The sequence below is a fragment of the Hippoglossus stenolepis genome, chromosome 3 (assembly GCF_022539355.2).
Source record: "Hippoglossus stenolepis isolate QCI-W04-F060 chromosome 3, HSTE1.2, whole genome shotgun sequence".
Classification (NCBI taxonomy): domain Eukaryota; kingdom Metazoa; phylum Chordata; class Actinopteri; order Pleuronectiformes; family Pleuronectidae; genus Hippoglossus; species Hippoglossus stenolepis.
The window spans coordinates 6,184,195-6,207,309 of NC_061485.1; the positions used below are offsets into that span (position 1 = coordinate 6,184,195).

A 23,115-nucleotide genomic window follows, 5' to 3' on the forward strand; every position below is an offset into this window, starting at 1 on the left:
GCTCTCTCTGCCTCTCAGTCCTTTCTGCTGCAGCTGACACTGTGTCGTGGTCTTTATGTTCATCCACAGAGCAGAGATAACAGATACACTGCTGATCAGTGCGGCAGAACATCTTCATCACCTCATCGTGATGAGAGCAGATGTTCTCCTGGAGCTTCTCCGAGGGCTCCACCAACTTGTGCTTCTTAAATGGAGGTGACTGAAAATGAGGCTGGAGGTGTTTTTCACAATAAGAGACCAAACAAACCAAACAGGACTTGAGAGCTTTCAGTTTTCTCCCAGTGCAGAAATCACAGGCCACATCTTCAGATCCAGCATAGCAGTGATCAGCAGGAGCAGCTTGGAGTCCAGTCTTCTTCAGCTCCTCCAGTGAATCAGCTAACATGGTGTTTTTCTCCAGGACAGGCCTCGGTGTGAAGGTCTGTCTACACTGAGGGCAGCTGTAGCTTCCTCTCTCCTCCTCTTTGTCCCAGTGGGTGTTAATACAGCTCAGACAGTAGCTGTGTCCACAGACAGTAGTCCCCGGATCCCTCAGTGGATCCAGACAGATCGAACAGCAGAATCTTTCTCTGTCTAGTTGATTTTCTTGCTGCGCCATTTCAGCTGGTGCCAGTGACTGTAGAACAGTTTCACTTCCTCTGAGCAGAAACAGATCTCTGCTCCTCCCCCTCTCGTTCACTCCCTGCAGTGACTCATCTCCCACAGTTCAAGGCTTGTTGTTCACTGGTCCTTACACTTACACGCCTGTGAAGGGAGGAGACAAAGACATGTCCTGACTGGGAGGAGCTGGTTGTGTGTGAGGAAGAAGTTGTTGTTTTTTCAGGATTTACTGCATTTCACAGCGGCCTGTTCACACTTGGTGTTAAGAGGAGCTTTCAGTGAGAGGCAGAGTGTGTTCTCCTTCATTCACAACATACAGTAACAATTAAAGTCAAATCAAATAGATGTATTTAATAATAATCAGAGGTCTGATTTATCTCCCTCAAGGAGGTTATGTTTAGTTTTTGAAGCATTACTCAAAAACTACCAGAGAGATGAACACAATACTTGGTGGAAGGATACGATATGAGTGTGGAAAGAGCTCATACAAAGTTTGGTGTGCATCTGAATAAATGGGTGGAGTTTGTTTCCATAGAATTCATATCGGGTATCGTGGGGGGTGTATTCATGTCGTATGAAGGTGGTTCTCATGTGCAACAGATTCAGAGACAGGCTCACATGGGACATGGGCCTAGACACTATTTTCTTGAGAGAGAGAGAGAGATTTCACTAATTTCCTGGGGAATAATTCATTCACCTTGATGGAAAGAAATCAGACATGTTGAATGTGAATGTGTTCAAGTAGGTGCTGCAGAGTTAAAGGGGATTATTGGCTCCTGGCATTAGTTTGCACTCTATTGGGTCTAGTTCCTGTCGCTGTCAGGACCCTCACAGCTCCTTGAGACCACCCCCCTCCTGCTCAATGTTTTGCTCAAAAACCTGCTGCTCTTTTCTGCTGCTTCCAACTTTCATGTAATATAAAATTTCATTTAGAAAGTCTCTTCATCTTCATTCATTTTTATTCACGTTCTGAGAAATAAAAAAAGGACGAGGCAGTAAAGGTACTTAGCTACATGATACCTGTCCGGCTCCGCGAGAGCTTTAATGGCCACTAAGTTCCCCACTTAGTGAATATTTTTTTTATGGGGAATAATGTGAATAAGATATATAACATGACCGTTCGCAAAATCTATAGCCCTGTTTGCCTTAGGCTCTGTACTTCAGCGTTTCTCAGATGGGACCCGCGGAACATCGACTAAATGCTATGATTACAAATGGAGAGATTAGCTCTGCCAAAACATGTAAAGCATTAATATGTCGCACACCCACCTCACCCGCCACCCCCGATCTCACCCTTTACCATTAAAAGCACATCTCACTTGCCGTAAGCTCCTGCCATCAAATCGCTCCCTTTCTTTTAATAGATGTAAAGTTATTAACTTAATTTATTGATCGTAACGCTAAAGCTTCGTACAGTTGAGGACAAACCGTCAAATTGCTCATTGTATTACATGCGTTTTATAAAACAAAGAACAAAGATTCATCATATCCTCTTTTTGTTAAAAGACAAGATATCTTCATTACAGTAGAAATGGTTCAACATCTCCTACATTCATCCTATATGTGCTTTTTATCACTTTTTAAAACAAGAGGTTCCATCTTTTCCTCGAAAACACCTCCTCTGGATGTGATGATGCTCAAATCAGCTGTTTGTTTACTCACTGCTCAGAGGAAGAGAGCAGAAGAAACTCGGCCGTCCATTTTTCTCATGCATTTAGCCGCACTGACGTCTAAGCAAAGGTAGGCCACAGCCATAAATCAAAGAGCACAATAACAGGCACATTTTGGGCCGGTCCATCATTGGCTGTGTTTTGTTTTCTCATTGCATCTTGGCAAATTGCTGTTATTAATGGAAGAAAGCATAGTTTGCACCCCTCATTAGATGTTGTTCCAACAGCGCCTCTGATGGATGAAGACAAGCCGGAGGCCTTGTCTGCCTCCACAACCACCTAATATGAGCCAATTAAATGCTATGCACTCTCTGGTCACTCCACACTAGCCCCTGCGCTCATGTAATGATATCCAAGTGCTCTGCCTCCCCGCTAAATGACTTTTAGTTTCAAGACAAGTTGAATTATTTCAAGGATTTGCTGCAGAACCATAGGCTTAACTGAGGAATATCATGACCACATTACTCCTGAACATGACGTCTTGCACTGGCGGCCTGTTACACTCCACATGGATTTTTATTAAAATCTAAAACAAATAAATCGGCTCCAAATTATATCAAGGGCACATTAACCCCATGTGTGCACTGCAGGGCGTTAGATCGGAGGATGGAGCTCAAACATGACAGCTCTGCAAAAGTGAAGCCAAGTGATCTGGCTCACCCCCTGGTGGCTGACTGCAGTACATGTCGTAAACCCCACCTCCTCCATGTTAGCCGATGGGATATGGGTCATACCAAAAAGTCAGAAAACACTTTAATTGAGTTTTTGTCAAAGACGGTAGATAGTTTTTTACCATACTTATTTATTTTAAAGTGTTTCTGGCTTAAAACACTTCAAATATTTACGCTCCATTTGTACAGTGGGAGGAAGTGGAAACACGATTTACAGCGTGACTATGCTTTTGCTGTTAGCGCCTCCAAACTGTGGAGCAGTGTACATATCAAAATCAGGCAGGCAACATCTTTTATTGTCTTTTAAGACTCATCTCTAAACATTTTTTTTTAATGGATAGCTTTTATGAATATGTTTTATTTGCTGTGTTTTATCATCCACCTTTACTCAAATTTAATATTTTCCTCTACCTTCATTTTTATTCCCCTCTGTTTTATGATCCCTGCTTTGTTTTTTAATTGATGCTTTTTTAATTCCCTCTGTTCTTTTCGCTCTAACTTTGTCAAAAGTGCTTCGTAAATAAAGTTTATTATATATAATTATATACCCTTAACATTTCACGACAACATATTACCTCCCTTTAGAGCAGTTTCTTTTCTGAGGATGCAGAATGTTTTTTCTTTTGATTGAGCGTATTTTAAATCTTCATCCTCTTTAAATTCCTCTCCTCGGTGAGCGCTGCTGCCTCTGCTCCCCATGTGAGAGTCACAGCTGTGTTAGTGTTAGAATTCAAGGTAGCGTCAGCCGAGCAGACTGGCTGATTCGTGCAGAAGGAGCTTATCGGTAGGGTGGCTGTGAGCACTATACAAACATACCTGGGGCCTCCGTCACATACAGTCTTAACACAGGCAGGGTCCATATTGTGCAACACTAGCATGGACCTAGAATGGAGTTCTATGCTGAATGTAAGCTCCGATAAAGAGACGCTACACTTTCATTTTCTCAAGAGGCTCAACATCAGGTCCTCTGTGTTGTTGGGATTGGAACATGTTGGTTTGCATACTGTCCTACTTCCCATTTAAAAGAGAAAAGACCCTGCCGTATAAATTAAGATGGGTCTTTATTGATTCATGGGTTTAATCTTGAGAGGGCGGGATATTTGCTCTAACACATTGAAGTTGATTAAAAGATGTACATGTAAATTGAGGCTTTTAGCTTCCGTACAGCCTGAGCACGGTGGATTAACGGTGACCGGGTTAACGCGTTATTCGATAGTTTGTTTCAAAGAAGACATATTATGCTCATACTCGGGTTCATCGATTTTATTTAAGAGCTTTACATGCTCTAATTTCCATAAAGCACATTGCTTTCCTCATACTGCGTATTGCTGCGGATCCTCTTTTCAGCCACTGTCTCTTCGAGGCTGGTTTGCTCTGATTGGTCAGCTGGCCCCCTCTGTTGTGATAGGTCTTGTGGGAAAGGTCGGTGTACACAAAAGAGAGACATTGTGACATCATAATGGTGCCGAGGTATTGGCTGGTTTCAGGAGCTTCAGGAGCTTAAGGAGCTTCAGGTGTTTCAGGTGCTTAAGGAGCTTCAGGTGTTTCAGGTGTTTCAGGAGCTTCAGGAGCTTCAGGTGTTTCAGGAGCTTCGGTAGCTTCAGGTGTTTCAGGAGCTTCGGTAGCTTCAGGTGTTTCAGGTGTTTCAGGAGTTTCAGGAGCTTCAGGAGCTTCAGGTGTTTCAGGAGCTTCGGGAGCTTCAGGTGTTTCAGGAGCTTAAGGAGCCTCGGTAGCTTCAGGTGTTTCAGGAGCTTAAGGAGCCTCGGTAGCTTCAGGTGTTTCAGGAGCTTAAGGAGCCTCGGTAGCTTCAGGTGTTTCAGGTGTTTCAGGGGCTTCAGGAGCTTCAGGAGCCTCAGAAGCTTCAGGGGTTTCTGGAGGTTTCAGGAGCTTCAGGAGCTTCAGGAGCTGTGTTTTCTGGAGTTGAGAGGAGCTTTGTAACTTTGCAGATCTTTTACATTGAAAAAATGTATATAACAAACAGGAGGAAAGAACCATGAAAAACCATCGTATGTGTCCTTTAATTTTATTGCAGGAGATAACGACGTGAAGGCTACTAGAAGCTGTGATATCGTCTTTTTTAGTTGTGATCCAGGTTTAAACACATTCAGTATCAGCAGAATAATTGTGTTGTGTGATTTCCGTTGAACTTAAGGAGCTTCTCGGTCGGTTGAAGAAAATAACTGTAATATTTGTAAGAGCCTGCACAAGAAATACGAGGTTGGTTTTCAGTATCTCGAGTTGAGCCGTCTGAACCATCACAAGTGTTGAATCATCGCAAGTGGATGAAGATTTTCATTAACACTTTCACAGTGTTGATTTTTATGCTCCGGGTTGAATTGACACTGCTGCGTTTCCGCTGCTTGAGTATGGCCCATATCAGCCTGTGTTCTAACAAGCAAGCATAACATCAGATCCTGCTGCATTGGAACGCTTTCAACAGAGAATTGGCAAAAAAAAAAAAATTGTCTAATTTATGGAGTCATTTAATTGGCATCCGATGGATATTGAATTGTGTGGGAATTATGCCCTCGTGTCTTGGTATGTGCAGCCGGCAACTGCTCCAGTTTCTCATAGGGATTATATGAAATGTGAACTTCTCTGGCACAAGTGCATAACCCATGTAATTTGCTCTTTTAAAATTTCCTCATCCCTCCCTGCACGCTCCGGAGCGTTTCTCTGTCATCGGCCATGCTGCATTTCGCTCTGTGCCACATAGTCAATGACTTGTTCACAATTAATCCCTGCAACCACACAAGGAGACCACCTAGCTTCTTTTACATTATGCTGCATTGTGTGAATGCTGTGCGCTAACTGCTAGCTACGGCGTATAATTATTATGTTCAGGTATTGGGCGTTATGTAAAGGCGTGTGAATAACACTGTATTCCACAGAGTCTGTAGACGTCTCTTTATTTCTTGTAATATACATTTCCAGTTTCCACCACCTCTGTGGCAAACTCTCAGAGAGACATTCATAAGGCCCGGCTGCTCCTCTTGTGGGTTTCGTAGTAAGTGGTTCGGATTTTCTCTAAGAGCATCAGCTCTGTGTTAATGGCATGCAGTCTCCGGAAAGGTTTATCCATTCAATTTGACTCCAGAGAGGGGATCTCTTCAGCCTGCTGATTAAATTAAGATTCTTTAATAAGCATATCTAGGTGCACTGACACGAGAGACATGCTGATCTGCGTCTACCAACCCAGAAACCCCAGACGATCTGTTTTAAGGGCGAGTAACACTTCATTTCTGCAGCGCAATCTCTTCTTTTTCTTTCTCCTCCCGGGTTACGTAGCACTTCACTGGTGATTATTCACGTCTTTTTCTGCAATTTGTCACCTGCTGTGCCGCACGGCTCCACAGCTGTACCGTGTATAGTCATATTCTGGAATACAAAGTTCACCTTGTGCAGCTTTTCATTTCCTTTTACGTTCCGTTTACTACTGCTATGTATACTTTTGAATTATTCAGTCAAGCCCCGTTCTACGTGACGCAGTATTTTAGATCCATCAACCTTTTGTGGCACGGCGATAAAGTAAACTATCTAGACACATATATTCTTGGACTGAAGGTCTTCCAAAGGACTAATTGTCTCTTCACCGTGTCCTTCCTCTGGTTCAGTGTGACATCTGTAGATATACTGTGTACTAATTGACACAAAGAGCCAGACAAGCCAAAAATGAGTGACTGAATGTCGGAATGGACGTGAGTGGCTAATATTAAACACCCTCTTTTTCTGAAAGACACAGGACACGAGGGGATTGTTCGATGCACCGTAGCGTTTTCCTTAAGCTCTTTATGTTATGTTATTTTTTTACTGTACCAATAACCTCTAACATTACTGCAGCTCCGTGGGAGGAGAAGCTCACTATAGGGGGGTTGAATCACCAACATCAGTCAAAGGGAGAAGAGCAATTTGTTGTAAAGATTTCCAAGGGGGTTTTACGCAAAAAAAACCACCACGTCACCGTGTCCTTTTTTAACTCTGACATTGAACGGAACCTTTTCAAACTCTTTCAACCCATTTCGCAGCTTTCATGTCAGGTAATTTGCCTTTGATACAAACTCTGCATGAGAGAAACCTCAATAAACATGTTTAGAAGTTGTTTTCAGTTTGTATCTACCTGTGTGTGGGGGTTTCTGTGGATACTAAGATTCTGGATTGTCAGTCGGTGTGATTGGTTGTCTCTGCATGTTGGCTCTGTGATTCGCTGGGTGTACGCTGCCTCTCGCCCAGTGTCAGCGGGGATTGACTCTCGCTCCCCACGAGACCCTCAAATAAAGGATAAGCGATATGCTGGATGGATGGTGCATGTTGCAGCTGTGAAAAGCAACAAGATTTAACACATAATTGTCAGTTTGCATCGTGACGCACACAGTAGAGAGTGTCGAGACAGATGGACAAAGTCTACGTTTTTTCGAGGCTTACGGCCAAAACATAATTCGCTATATTATTTTTTTAAGTGAGGAAAACACGAAGGCAGAAGCCACAACACAACTTTGACAGCAAAGTGAGAACACAGCCACATAATGGAAAACCCAAATCCCAACGGAAGTGAGCGACACCGGGTGTTGACAGGGAAGCGAGCCGAGACGCTCGCTGTGGTCAAGTGAGCCAGTGTTTGTGAAAACCAAGACAAACCGGTCCCCGCCTAAAACGTGAGTCTTGTCTATTTGAGTTGTTTGCGGTACAGGTGCCTGGAGCGCTCAAAAAGGAAGGACGCAATCAATTCTACTTAATCCTGGGAGCTGTACCGTAACACCTCATTTGCGATTGGGTTTCCGTTGTGTGGCTTTTGTCGACCGCATTTTGTCGGTTGTGTCTTTTACAGTCACGTCGTGTCATCAGTAAGGAAAAGACGAGCACTCGGTTGAGTCATATTTGAAAGGAAAACTTTAGTGAAATACACTTAGAGACTCAGCAGTCGACCCGATGAGGCACTTTTCTTTAAGTAAAGTGCAAAGGGGTTACAGAGGTAGAGGGACCTGTTGCTTAGCAGTCATGTGCACGCTGTGAGAGCATTTTTCTAATGAATTCTAAGAGTAAAACCTTTTCATTCTGTATCAAACTCCTACTGGTTTGTTCCATCGCTTCAATTTCATAATTTCTATACAGTTTATTTTATTAAAAAAACAGCAGGGATCTTACAAATCTTCCTGGGATTTAATCTTTTCTAAACTAAACCTTCTATACCCTCCCTTTCTTACCAGGGGACGCCCTCCGTGAGATATTGTTTCCCTCGCACGGTTTCAACACTTTAATTGGTCACAAGGTTCCAATTTAGCTCTGTTTTTACTCATTTACTATATATTTATTATAAAATCCATCTGTTACTATTAAACTGCTGAAGTGTCGGGCGGAGGGTTCTCTGTCAGCCCACGCACCATCGCCGGCTCACTCCGCTCTAACCACAAAAGAGATGCTTTTTTTCCCTTCTTCTGAACTACATGTTTTATACTTGCTTTCATAGAAATATAAATGTATTTTTGACACCACATTGAGCTCCGTCAGATCTTAAGTTACCCGTTACCTTTCATCTGAATGTGTGTCCATCCAGTTTTCATTCCACTGCTCATGTTTCCTCATGATCCTTTGTATCCACCAGCATTTATTTGCCAGATAGATTCGCAAGCATACGCTGATATTCTCTCCAATTACCATCTCATTTATGTCAGTGTGTGTGTGCATTGGGACAACACCTCAAGGTTTGTGTGAAGTAATATTAGCAGTAGTTGTACATGGTTAATCAAAGCGCTGATGATCAGGCTAAGTGTAGCGAGGTCAGGAATCCACCAGGGACTCTGGTTTTTTAAATGTGTGCCTGTCGTCACCGGCGCTTTGTCCTTGCGTCTGACACGTCTCCCTTTTGTGTCTTTCACCTTCTGTCTGTAGCTTTCATTGACGAAGGCAAGGTGTGATGCCTGCTGTTTATGCTTGTCACCACAAAACCATCACCTGTAAAGTCCCGGTGGAAAAAATGTGTTTTTCAATTATTTGGAAATGAGGACGCTCCGGGCCGAATAGAGAAAGACACATATTTGACAGCAAATCCTCTGATTTCTAAGTGTAAGAAAAAGATGTGTGTTTTAAAAAAAAAATGCAGATTATGACAGCGAAACCCTTGTAACAAGCGACGGCAGCGTTTCCCCTTTGAAATACATTCTTGTCATAAACCTCACGACTTCTGTTTTGTTGATTCGGACATTTGTCATTATGGATAATTGCTGACAATTGTTAGTAGCGCGCAGAGGCCTCCGATAACAACCGGTGGAAGGTTTTTCCAAGTTTTTATACAATGCAGGAGAAAGTAATGTGAGAAAGTTTTCTCTTGTAAGGAAAATGAAATTAGAGGTCAACATAATAAACACATAAGAATTGTGCATGTCACACGGTTTACATCTCCAAACCAGCCGAAGAAGTTGTGCAGGGTCAATGCAAAATGAATTCTCTGGCCTCGTTCAGTAACTACCACTGAAGTGCTATTCACCAAGATACTTCAACCCCATGTGGGAGAGTGAGCTTGAATCGTGGTTCATTCAAACGATTCCTTACTCTTTTGTCGCGGCACAAAAACATATATATATGAATCGTTCATGCAAAGTGTTTCTATTCTAACAAAACTCTTCCATCTTGTTTTTTTTTGTTCCTCCAGGATATTTGACAGTTACCATCGAGCCGCTGCCGCCTGTTGTGGTGGGAGAGACTGTCACACTGAAGTGTAACTTCAAAACTGACGGAAGGCTTCGAGAGATCGTGTGGTACAGGGTGAGTAGAGTTCATCGAGCCCCCTGCGCGCTCCAGAGCTTTCACTTGTGCTTGTTGGGCGACTGAAGGAGGTCACATCACATGTTTATGGCCGCGTTAGGAGAACAGCCACGTTCTGCCAATCTGCACTTGTTAGGAGACGCGCTGCGATGCGGGACAGCTGTATGGGAGGCGTCAGTGGCTGTTGCTTGGCAAATTGATTTCTCAATCTGCTGGTCATCACCATTATTTCTTAATAGTTTCACAGCTGGTCGACTCAACACTTATCAGTTATTAAAATTCCCACGTTGGCGCGCGACGCTGCGTAAGTGCTGCCAATAATTAAATTACGTGTTCAAGGAGAAAAAAAACAAACAGATAAACAAAATAAATGGTGGTGTGTCTTTTAGGATTTTTAGGAGCTGCTGTGTGATCCATAAAAACTGGCAAGTTTTCCATGAAAGTAAAATGCTACAGTTCACAGAGGAGAACTTTGTTTCCTTTGAAGAGAGTCAGCGATAAGCACTCGAACTGGGAAACAGTGGCAGCTGCTGCTATCACGTCCTCGTCTGACCGTTTGTTTTCACCCCCCAAAAAAAACCCCCAAACCTCCCCAATAAGTCTTGAGCTGTGCAGATCTGCTTTGTGAAATTGTTTGACTCATTTGACACCGAGTCGCTGAGTGGTGATTGGATTTGTATAATGTGGTACAGGCACTGGAATGTTATCATCGGAGCTTATGGCTCTTCTGTGAAACGCTCTCTCTCTCTCTCTCTCGTTCCTCCGCTGTGTTGTCGATGTTGTCGGGCTGGGATGAATTTATATAACATAATGAGTCATGGGTTTCCGGGACAAACGAGTGAACATCAGTGGCGCTGCAGATTCTGACTTCCTGTACGATAGATGATGCTTTACCCCTGGAAGGAGCCTACTCTTCTACCTGTGTGAACAGAAGCATCATGTCCTCTCTTCGCTCTGGAGGAAACTTTCTAAAGTATGATGAAAGTAATCCTGACGATGCTACCAGGCGGAAGATTTAATTGCATTGCATTATGGGACATGTAGGCTCAGGTCTTTCTCTAGCTTGTCCCATGCTAGACTCAAATGTCTCAGCCTGTGCTGCATCAACTTTAACCGTGTCTGTTTGAGTCTTCAGACTTTAAATGTCTAAATATTCCATAAACTGTATATAAAAACAGAAAGGGTCCGGAAGGTGAAACCTGTGTTCTCTCAATGACCAGCAGCAAAAACCAAATGACTCTACCTTTCACTTTATAACGTCAGTAAACCTTTTCTGAAGGAGTTTATAATCTCAATCTGTAGTTCAAAGTCGGCTTCAATACAGCATGAAGTTCATTCTGTATATTACGGTCCCAATTCAAATTATGGCATTGATTTTGTGAGTGGCAGCTAGTCCCATCCAATTGGTGCGCTGTCCTCGAGCTCTCAGTCAGGCTCCACCCCCACCCCGCTCCTCCAAATATGGAAGGTGTCAAACAGCCAATGGCCACATTTCCGAAATACTGCGCAAGAGACAAAATCAATACAATTCACGTTTGTGTGCTGTGTTTAGATTTCGTGTTATTCGAAATCTTCATATTCTGATTGTGTTTATTCAGGATGTAAATTGACCTTTGCACGTTGTTTTTACTGCATCGTCGTGGTAACATGTTCGAACCTCTTCATCACAGTTAATGAATACGTGTACAGGATTTGATGATTGTGAATGGAGATAACACAACAAGGTGGTGACATTCACTTCGCCTTCACCCTCCACCATGCGCTGAGGCACTGTTCATTAATGAGCCAGTGGCGGTTTATCGCTCAGGCAGGAACTCTGTCTTCAGAGTAGCTTCTGCTTTCTCACTTTTATTATTGTGAAATAAAACTGTGTCTCTGGACTCATCTTAGCAAATGCTGACCTTTCAAGGTGGGACAAAAAAGAGATTTATGGCACTTTACACATTCACCTTAGCGCCATAGATCATTTTCATTGCCGTGACAATTTCATTTAATCAGGCAGGGATTGGAGAGTGTTGTTTTGCTTATATTCTGTCAGGATCCTGCAGCGTCTATTGATAGCTGTAGTTTAAATAACCACTCCGAGAATAGAGCTGCCCATATTAAGTGTTCTCACGAGGAAAGGAAGGAGGTTGTAACAGAAATCGGGCCCCATCTCTCCGGTGGCCACTGCTCAGCACAACCGTTGATAAATTATAAATCAATTACTGACACTCTGCTGCCAAAGTTTCTTTAATCTCTGCCTTTTTATTTGACTAAATACTGTTGACTTCTCATTTTACCTCCTGTTCAAATGGAACTGGGGTTGATACTCACCTGGGGAATCCTCGTATCTAATCGAAACTTGGCCAATAAGACAGGGGGCAGAATGCGCTGAATATTTCAGCAGCCGCTCAACTGTGCTCCTAGATCCTGAAATATTCTCTTTGAGGATTTATTAATGTCGAACACTTCCAGAGCGGAGTCAGAATTAGCACGTTTTAGGATGTACTAAAGATAAATCCGATCATTTTAGAGAACCTTTCACACTTACTCAAATCCTATATCACAGCATATTCCAAACCGCAGATAAAAGTAATGGACTTGGTTTGAGTCCCCCTTGGTTTTTTCTTATTATATTATAACATTAACTATTTTCTTTTATCTACCTAAATTGTGAAAAAGTTATTTTCATCGAATTGGCAGATATTATCTCCAGGTGTGGGGGGGGGGGTTATGGTATTTTGGCGTTAAAGCCACACTTGCCCTTTTCATTAAAACGCTCACTCGACCTTTCCATATCATTTGATATAAATGTTCCATACGGCACCTCCACTAATCATTGAATTAACCTAAGACTAAAGCGATGAGTGGTGAGCTTGACTTTCACATCGGCCACTTTTCCTCACAACTGTGAATCACTTCTTGACAAATTTAACTCTTCTTTTTAATTATATTGCTTGTTATAAATCGGGGAAACAATATTTAGAGTTCTTATGAGCAAACTTTCCTTAACTTTCAATAAGAGAAAGTGGCATAGACGAGCTTTGCAAACACCAATTGCAGGTGTAGCAGTTCTGTTAAAAGGTTAAAAGAAGGCGTTGAAGGGAGCTTTTCTCCACTAAGAGAGAACTGAAGCTCCTGAGAAGCCTCATCATTAATCTGCCCGATACATCTGTACTAGCATAGTCCATTTACTACTCTGCAAATTTACTAGGGGGGGGTCTTTAAGAGACAGGAGCTAAAACCAAGTGTTTCAGACAGAGGCTGAAAGGAGGAGCTGCAGCCACAGACAAGACTGAGGACAGTGATGTGTTTTCAATTTTTCAAGTAGTGACCCAAAATAAAAAAGATGAACCTGAATACGGGCAGAAAATGCCTGCTATGATTTAAAGTGGCTGAAGTATTGAGGCGATAAAACAAAGTTATAGACTGTGCTCAGGTCGTTGGGGTTAACAGCATCAGCAGAGAGCTACAGTGATGTGGTGACTCTGTGAGTGACGTGCCCTCATTTGTGATTCGGGTCATTCTAGCAGCTTAATGCGTCATTTGTCAATCATACTGAAAAATAATCCACAAAGTCAAGTCAGGTTTTATTCGGCCGGATCAGACACCGGTTCACTTTTCATATACAGCAGGTGTAGATCAGATATACGTAAAATGTCTACCTCCTGGATCCATTGTGGTCCAAGTGGATGATGCATGAATCACTTATGATGCCTCTCGCTTTAGTTCACGGGAAGATGACACAAGATTAGCAGAGAGACAGGGAGTGGATGAGAGCAGTCCTCGGTAATGGATGCTGCATCGCCCCGCAGCTAATGCTTCAAGAGCAAATAAATGAAAGCCTCTTGAGTGTGTGCGATACTGCACTACAGGCCACATGACTGTTTTCAGTGGGCGGCGAACGCTGGCGAGGCCGTGGATTAAGCCCTATGGATGTGTAATGCCATCAAGCTGTCCTCTCCGCTTTAATAGCACACCAAATAGTAATGATGGATCATTTGATGGGACGGGTGCTAATGCGCTGCCTGTTTGGGAGAAGAATGTCCTCTGCTCCTCAAAGCTCCTCGCACACGAGCTCGTCTCACGCCGCGCTCATTTGAATTCACCTCATTCTAATGAATATATACATGCGGGACCCCTCCCAACGGGAAACAAGGTACGCCATCCGACGGCGGTGGCGCCCAGCGGCCTCCCTGACGAGTGCCACTCCGCACTACGCTTAATTTTAATCACTGGATCAACCGGCTCTGCTCTCCTGTTCTACTCCCCCCCCCTCCCGCCGCTCGTTCTCTCTCTCTCTCTCTCTCTCTGTGTCCCCATTACAGAATTCCTCCATCCTCCCCCCCGACATAACTCTTCTGGGATCCCTCTCTCTCTCACCGAGTGTCTCCCCTATACAAGACACAACTAATTTACCACTGGCCTCTGCGCTGCAGCCGAGCAGCTTCTCCCCCATCATTCAGCCGTGTCCACCTCGGTCCATTTCATTATTATGAGTCAAATTCACCTGTATTTATAATCCTGCTCTCTGCTGAATTGAGTGCTGCAGTGTGAGGATACATGTGATTTACAAGGACGCATCAACAGCTGAAGATAAAGAGGAAAATGCAAAAAAAAAAAAGCTGTCTGAAAATCCACATTTTGATTTTATTAGATTTGATCTTAGTTCCTTTTCTAATGAGCTATAAGAATGTCTTTCACTTTGACTATTTTCATTCCCTTCCTGGAAAATAAATGAGTGTGACTGTGCTGTGACACACTCTCTAAATAACTCCTACATGCTCCACTTGGCTACACATTCACTTAAATAATATATCTTGTCTGTGGTTGTGTTTTTTTTGCGAGGTAGAATTTCAGCTCCTGTGTGTGTGGAGAGCTTTGATTTTTTTTTTTTTAAAGGACAACAATCAAAAGCAAGCGAATCACAGAAAGCAGTAATCATCCAATCTGAAAAGTCTTAAGACGCAGCGCACACGACAAAGTGGTTTCAAGTATAATTAGCTTGAGGAATATTGAAACATCAGCTTCCCGGCTTGTTTCTGAAAAGCTCACCAACCGTTTCCTGGGAATCGTCGAGGATGAGTCGCTCAATATACATGGGAGAAAGACATCATGGTATATTTAAGCCTATATATCACGCGTGGTGGATTCTCTCTCTCCTCCCGTGTGGGCGTGCTGGTGTCTGCGGTGGAACACAACCAGATCAATAGTTGCAGAAAGGACAATGACCAAAGACAGTCGTAAATCTCAATCATCAGCTCGGCACCATTGAAAGCTTGTCAAAATTTAATGAAGCCATCTGCCTCAACAGATTCTACTCAGAACATCACAAGTCAGATTAGCTTTACAGCCTCGACATATCAGTTGGAGAGCGTTAGTTTAATGTGCCACAGTAAATAGGCAAAAATTTTTTTATATTTGTGCGTTAAAACGTACATTTCTTTACCTACAAATTCATCATTTTCTGCAGGAGCCTCACATCCGACTGTACATTTCAGTGAAGTCATTTCGATGTTTAGAGATTTCACTGTTATTGGGTCAGCTGTTTTATTTATGTTGCATGATTTCAACACCACCTGGGGACCTTTGCCGTTTCCTGTCTTGTAATTGACAATTAGTTTGGTTAAATTTAACCGTCACACCCGACCTCCCAGGCCCCGCCCCACAACTTTCAGTATTTAGTATCGCAACAACTTCAGGGACAATTAGTCGTTGATGTAGAACAAATAGGAATCAACAAGTATGAGTTCCATTAGAGAATAATAATACGTGGCAGGAAGAGAACTGATTAAATCTATGCTGCTAAACATAAGATGAGAAAGGCATTTTAATACGGAGCTCTGTGCACTGCAACGTGCAAAGAAAACACCTTCATCATATTGACAGCACACAACAAAATCTAATACAGGAACATGCTGGAAGTAAAACACACAACAATGGAGAAGGGGAGGAAACAGAAAGTGACTGTGTGACATTTTAGCTCATTTAACCTCGATAAAATCTAAAATTGAAGAAGGATTATGTGTCTTAGCTGCTCAGAAGCACTTTTACAATTAATACGACCTGCGGGTTATTCGGTTGTGTTGTGCGTTTGCAGTTTGTGTGTTTATAAAAGTTCTAGAAAAGTTGGAACACAGGTCTCTAAAAGTTCAAAAACTTTCTTAATAATTTAACTTTTGCCTTTATTTATTTGTTTTGTACTGACAATAAAAATCATTCCATTCTACTTTAATTCAGTTATTCAAGAAGTGAGAAAATAGCCAGATCAATATTTATCAGATGGCTGATCATAATACGTCGAGATGAGCAGACACAACGTTATTGGGTTTATTATTGCATATAACTACTGTATTAAATGTATTTAAATATCAAGCCTCAAGTGCATTTCTTTGTCAGAGGGGTTGATAACGACATCTTAACGACATATCACTGTTAGTGTCAGTTGGGCTCAATGTGAGGACCAATCTAAACCCAGGGCTCACACCTCAGACAGCAGTGCACAGCTCCTCCCTCTCGACGTATTGACATGATGTTAGCAGCACCTCAGCACTGTACACGTGTACTTAGGTGTTTGCCAGCTGTGCTTGGACAAGGTCCAGCTGCCTCAGTTGCTTGAGGAGAACACGATGTTTATATTTGGAAACGTGACGATAGCTCGGCACATAAACCACCGACCTGCCTGCGACTGTATACCGTCAACTTCCAGAGAAGAAACTTATTCTGGGATTAGAGTGAGACACTCGAGAGCCCCCACACACACACACACTCTGGACCTCATTCCTTCGTCTAATACCCCAAACTCTCACAGTGCCTCCGGTCGTGTTACTCAGATTTACTTGTGGCCCACATTTTGACAAATCCCATTAAAGCTGTTGACAGTGTCAAAGCACAATATAACAGCTATGCAAATGACTTTTTCTCTTGTCACAGTCTGCCAAGAAATATAGGAGTGCATTACCTGAGGGCAGTGTGTCACTGGATTTACTGTTTCCCTTTTTTTTTTTTTGCCCGGCCATATGTTCCCTTCAAATGCAAACGGCAGAGAGATGTTACCGGATACTCGACCGGAAAGTGGAGTGTTTTTTCCAGCCCCGTAATCCTGTTTCTTGACTGTGGAGAGACACAGGAGGCGTCGTATGTTAAATCCGAGTTTAAAATCTTCAAGACGGGGTTGCCTGGGCAACTGGAATCTGTGAGCACAGAGGAAAAGCTCGCCGAGAACGTACACACACAGCTCACTCCTGTGAGGATTCCGGGTGTCCAACTTCCTGCTGTTTAATCCACTAGTGTAATTGTGTAGGTGCAGAAAAAATCTTGTCTGTTCTGCTCCATTGTGGCGAATAGTCATACTGCTGCCGACTCGCTGTCTGAACGGCTGCAACGTTCTTTTGGAAAAAACATAGCAATGTTCTTTATCAGAATTATTATATCTCTTTGGAAACATTTTCAATTTGGAGCTTAGATTTTATCATCGAGTTAGATAATGTCTGAGAGACTGGTGGCCGGCTAAATAGTTGTTTTGTATATAAAGGTGGACGACACGTCTCCGCTTCCTCTCGCTATCCAGAAGCCAAAATATCCCAGATACAGACGCTGTCATCTCGCACCCGTGACATCATTCAGCGTCTGCACATTTAGTGATCGAGAGATGGAGCCGTGGTATCGAACCCCCGTCGATAAACACATTCCATCCAGTCGTGAGTCAGCTGTCAATCATGACGTTTTATAGCATCAAATGACTAAATATAACCACATCTACCAGAAGCATGAACATACATACATGTGTGTGACAACTAGCTAAAATTACAGAAACCATGTGTGTATTTTGATGTTTTAGTAAGGTTAATGTCCCATCTGCTAACATGGTGGAGGCAGGATTTTTAAACTATACTACACAAGCCACCAGGGGGAGATCAAGATGTTTTTGGCCCCACATTAATTGTCCATCTCTATATAAAGTCTGTGGTACAAACCGGTCCGTGCAATAACAGATATTTACATCGTCGTGTATCCTGCAGTTTAAATTTAACAAACAAAATGAGAAAAAACTCTGGGTTCATCTGATAATTTTCCACAACACTTAACCCAGTACAGTGGTTTTTTCTCACTTTATTCATCTCTGGTCTCAGTTCAGCCTCAGTGAGCGGAGAAATGCACAAACCCCACATTACCACAGCCTCTTATCGACAGAAGGGACCATGGGTAGATCACTATCAGCTCCGTTAGCGAAGGTGCAGCTCAGGTTTGTGCTAAAAGGGCGTCTCCGGCCTCTGACCATCGCGTTGCTCCGGCTCCCGCGGCATCTTCGCATCGCCGCCATCATCTTCCCACAGGATAATGAGAATTAACCTGCGTAATAAACAATGCTGCGCGCTGCTCATTTCCCTAAACCTTCCCTGTCTGGAACATTCTGGAGTCCGCCTGCTTCAGCCTTTCACATAACTTTAGTTTCAGCGTAGGAAACATTTAGTGTGATAACTATTTGCTTTTCCCTTTGCTCTGTTATTAGGGCTCGTGCTCACTGAGTTATTCAGTTAGTGTGCCCTACTTGGCAGTGGAGTGTGTTGCTGTCGTCCGCAGACTGCTCGTTCGACTGCAGCATCATTAAAACGACAGACTGAACATTCCCCTGTCTTCTTGACTTTGCTCTGGGTTTCCGCCCCTGATTATAAGTCCATCAGAAGGAGTAGCTCCACATTTGTGCGGCCCCCTCGGAAACAGCCCTTCGCTAAACACCGGAAACAGTCTCACAAAGCGAGTTGAAAGACGTCGGGAGATTTGTGTCTGGATGTGGCGTCGGAGCGTGAACACGTAAATGTGACATATTCAGATAAATATATAATGTAGCATGTGTGTAATATAATTCAAGTTCCAAGGATGAACTCTGGAGTCATTGTTGTGGTCATTATTTTCTCCGGATATCTGCCCTTGAATGTCATCGTGGGGGCGATTTCACCACCAAGGCCTATCACGCTATATTCATAGTAGAGCTGCAGAAGTTCATTTCATGCTTTACATTCATTCCACACACAATGAAGCTCGGGTTTACTGCTTTCGTTATGTAAAAAACACATAAAGCCCCTTTCACTGTGAGTGACGTTCTCCACGGGGGACACGCAGCTGTCAGGAAACCTAGACACATTTCTATTATGTTTCATTTCAAAGATGCACTCCCTGTTCTGTAGGTTAAAAAAAACAAACAAAGTGGTCTGTCCCTTTAAACAGTGGCTCCAACCTCTGTCATCTTTATTAGCCTGCTGCTCTACGCTGAATTCGGTGCCCCGGGGGGAATGAGAGATAAGGGGATATGGATCACTGCACTGCAACCTTCCCCTTTGAGGATGTCACTGGGGCAAATAAGCAGCCTGTTATACATGGAATGATAATTATACACTTCATGTCAGCAAACTACTAGATGAGTCCCCTTTTTATCCACGAATGCTAATAGCAACAAAGGGACTCATCATTGTTGTGCCTGTCTGAGAGCGCGTGTTGCTAATGCCGCTGACGAGAGATTACAATGGGATATTTTGTCTCCAACGCTGCAGCGGATGAATAATGGCTGCTCATTGTGAGCATCTCCCAGAGATCCGCAGGTATCTATCAAAAGCATAGTCTGTATCTAATTAATTAGGCTATTCAACAAATGATTATATGGGAAAAACTCTCCATGAGATCATTTGCCTTTTTCCCCACCGAGTCATTTTCTCTCCACGACAAAGGGTTAAATACATCCTAATGGCTGCAGAACTTTTTTCCTCTTCATGGTAAATGTGAGCATCAGGGTTTATTATTCACGCATCACAATTAGTGTTGCATGGTACATTTATTTTTCAATCTGTTTGTTTACTTTTCTAAAGCAGGAGCCGGTTAGATAACAGGGACAGTGGTGCTCACATATTGCAGCAGATTCTGCAGAATAATGAAACATCTTAATAAATAATAGTTGACGATGTATATTTCAAAATGTTTCCTTCATTACGTTTCATTAACAATGGCCATCTGGCAGATAAAGAATTTAATTCTGAAGCTAAAATCATCGCGTGTCTGAAATCTTCAAATTCAACATGTCCTGAAATTGTATAATCTCCTGACCATAATCACAGCAGATTTTTGAAACCCATTCTTCCCACCACAGAAGGATAACACCAGAAAGTGATTACTTGGCGATTAGGAGTGGATCAGAGTCTCTCCGTAACATTTGCATAAGAAGAGGAAGTCATTTCTATGCCAGAAGAGTCTTAGCAGTCGGCGGCCCAGCACACCGAGAGGTCCTCCCGGGCCACGGAGCAGGCAGAACAATTACGTATTTAGCTCTTTATATATTTATTTACTTGTTTACTTCATTGCTTGTTTATTTGGATAGGCTGTGATGAGATGAACTCCTAAATGGCGAGAAAACACCCGCATACCAACAAATTACATAATGTGATCCCCTTGATTGAATTAACTCATTTAATTCTTTCAAGTTGCAAAGTCATAAACTCCAGGTCCATCAGTATTTGTTCTTATATTTCTTATCCCATGAAAATACCCAAACCAGCAATGAACTGAACCGTGTGAGGAGTAGTAGTAGTAGTAGTAGTAGTACTATTAGTAGTAGTAGTAGTAGTATTAGTAGTAGTAGCACTCACAAATGAGTACGAGTTTCTGCAGACTTTCTACACTTGGCCCCCTCGTATAAATTCTGCAGAAAGTTGAAAGTCCATGTGAGACGTCACAAAATCACATGATCGCTGCATCGGTATGAATTAGTCGTTTGTGCCGATATGCACCAACATTAAAACTTTAATTTACAGAATAAATGCAGAAAAAGACGACAATATTCCATGTGAAAAAAGTGTATTTTCTTAATTCAAGGTCTTATCTTTGTGTTTTCATTTTGCTTACTTATAATACAGTCGGTGCTTAGACTGTAAAATATCCAGACTGTTACATTTCTTTGTTGTAAGGGTTGATGAAATCTAAGGAGACTTATTGGCATTGGCCTCAAAAATCCATTGTGGTTGGGCTTTTAAACATTTTTCTTTTACGTTATATTTCGTATTCCGGTCACGCTCAGTGTTGTTTTATTCCCGTGTATTGCATTCTGAAAGAACTGTGTGACCCTGTTTAGACAAGTGCTATAGAAATACAGTTTTATTATTATTATTATTATGACATCACTGCAGTTTGTCAAGTAGTAATTCAGTAATGTCAGGGATATTTTTTCGTGTTTTTATTTTTTCAGATTGTCACGCGTCAAATGAATAGAGCCGATGATTAATGTATCAAAACCTGTGAGGTTTATTTTTCTTGTGACAACCTGTCAGACGAACAGATCATCGCTGCTCAGTCGGTCAGCGACGCCGCATGAAGGTGACCCTGAAGCCGAGAAGCTGCAGTTGTGAAGGTGACATGTCGCCTCTTGTTTTTATTAGCGAAGATAATTATATTTCCGCTCGTCCTGACCCACTGCAGAAGCTTTGTGTGGCTGTGGTGACACACCGTGCGCCTCGCCGTAACATCATGTGACAGCCACTTTAAATTTTCCACATGTACAGCTGGATGTATGTAATGCGTGTTGGCCGCTTCCTTCGGTGCGATTACATTCAGATGGAATATTAATAGTCCGTGATGCAACATCTGTGTGGGAGCAGTAACCATTCATATCACATTGCACATTATATAGAAATAGGTCATTACGGCGATATTTGGGAACGTGAGCCGTTTCTTATCCGCGCAACCTTCACAGAAATTATACAAACAAATAAACACGGGATGACGATAACCTAATTATCCACTGATTGACACTATCTAAATTAGCTTATGCTTTGCTAATGAGCGGATCGGTTTGAAATGATTGATTGTTATCTGCACATTTACACATCATCACTCTGCAGTTATCATCCTACATTTTTGATTCTGTTTATTTTTTTGATTTATTCAGGGTCCAGGGTCCGGCAAGTGTTAAACAAACAGCGAAGACACAACCGGAATGTGTCGCCCATTTGTCATGGGGCTAATTGCAGCACCAGTTGTTTGCACTTAAAAGAGACCTGGAGTTAGTAAGTTGTGATTAAAGGTTAAAGGTACAATAATTACCTGTGTCACTTCATGTGTGATGAGCATCTTGGGCCGACACAAATTAATATTATTATTTAACATGGCTAGCATTGTTATCATAGCCATACCTCGCCGTGTCTATATCTCTACATTGAAAATAGTCATTGGGTGCAAGGTTTAAAAAAATTACATAAATTTGTATATATTCTTATATATTATATTATATTATACATATTCTTATACTACATATAACCTTCAAGGTTGTACTGTAGGCCTGCATACACTAACTACTTGGATACACCCAATATGAGCAAGTGAGATTTAGACAAAAATGCTCAGAAGTCTCTAATCTTGAGTGACACGTCCCTGCCCATGATAAATGAAATGATACATGAATGTAATTGACTATAAAGGAAATTATTTATTTGCTCCGTTACAAAACACCCCCAACTATGATGGGAACTGCGGTAACCTTCACTTTTTTTTTATTGTGTTCCCACTAAATGACGAGGTCAGCGTGTAGAGGAGTTTTTTCGTTGATCCCTTCAAACGAAGCTTTGACCCCATTGAACAGGAGCCCGGGGCCAAACGGTCCCTGCACAAAACCCTCTCTGTCCGTAAAACTGATTCTCGTTGGCGATCCATAATAAATCGTCTACATTGTTATTCGGTTCCACACAACAACTCCAGGCATTGTTCTTATCCTCAAATGAACATTTAACAGCATTAGGCAATTTGAAAAAAAACAAACAGGGATTTGAAATCAAGAAATACTGTAGCTTTTATACAGTTGGAGCCCAACCCAGTTAAATGGATTAATGTGTCAATAAAATATTAAGTGTGCTGTTCATTGCTGCTGAGAAGTCCCATGATAACTTTTAAATAAGGTTTTCAGAAAATACAACATATCCTGTGTGAAATTTGCAAATGCTGCATAACCGCTTCAAATCTATCTCCTATAAATTATGTTCATATACACATTTACATTTTGGTATGTATAAATACAAAAGTGTGTGGTGAAGGAGTTAAGGTAAAGATTGGTTTCAATGACATGACAGCTCCCTTAAAGTCAAGCCAAAATGTCGTGATCGCCCCCTGCTGTTTGGCTGCAGTGTAGGTCCTAAACTCTGCCTCCACCACATGAGTGAATGGGACATGGACCAAACGCTGCCATCTGGCCCACCTACCAATTGGAATATTGGCACTTGGGCAGCTCCTGTTTGCCAGATCTGGGCCACACGTAAGCCATAGTAACACCACATGTCAACCAAGAACCACATTAAGTAGAACTGGTCAAAATCTGGGCCCCAGTGCATTTTTATTCTGGCACAGATCCGGACAAACCGCTTCATCCCCGAATCATAACAGCATAGAATCCGATTCCG

The 23,115-nt window shown here is 42.3% G+C and overlaps 1 protein-coding gene across 2 annotated transcripts in view; it reads left to right on the top strand.

Moving 5' to 3' along the window:
- igsf21a (immunoglobin superfamily, member 21a) overlaps window positions 1-23,115 on the top strand; it is a 180,793-nt gene that overhangs the window by 59,209 nt on the left and 98,469 nt on the right. For both annotated transcript variants that reach the window (XM_035153305.2, XM_035153306.2), the window contains exon 3: window positions 9,588-9,700. In XM_035153305.2, the coding sequence (XP_035009196.1) occupies window positions 9,588-9,700 (113 nt within the window). The remainder of the gene's footprint in view (window positions 1-9,587; window positions 9,701-23,115) is intronic.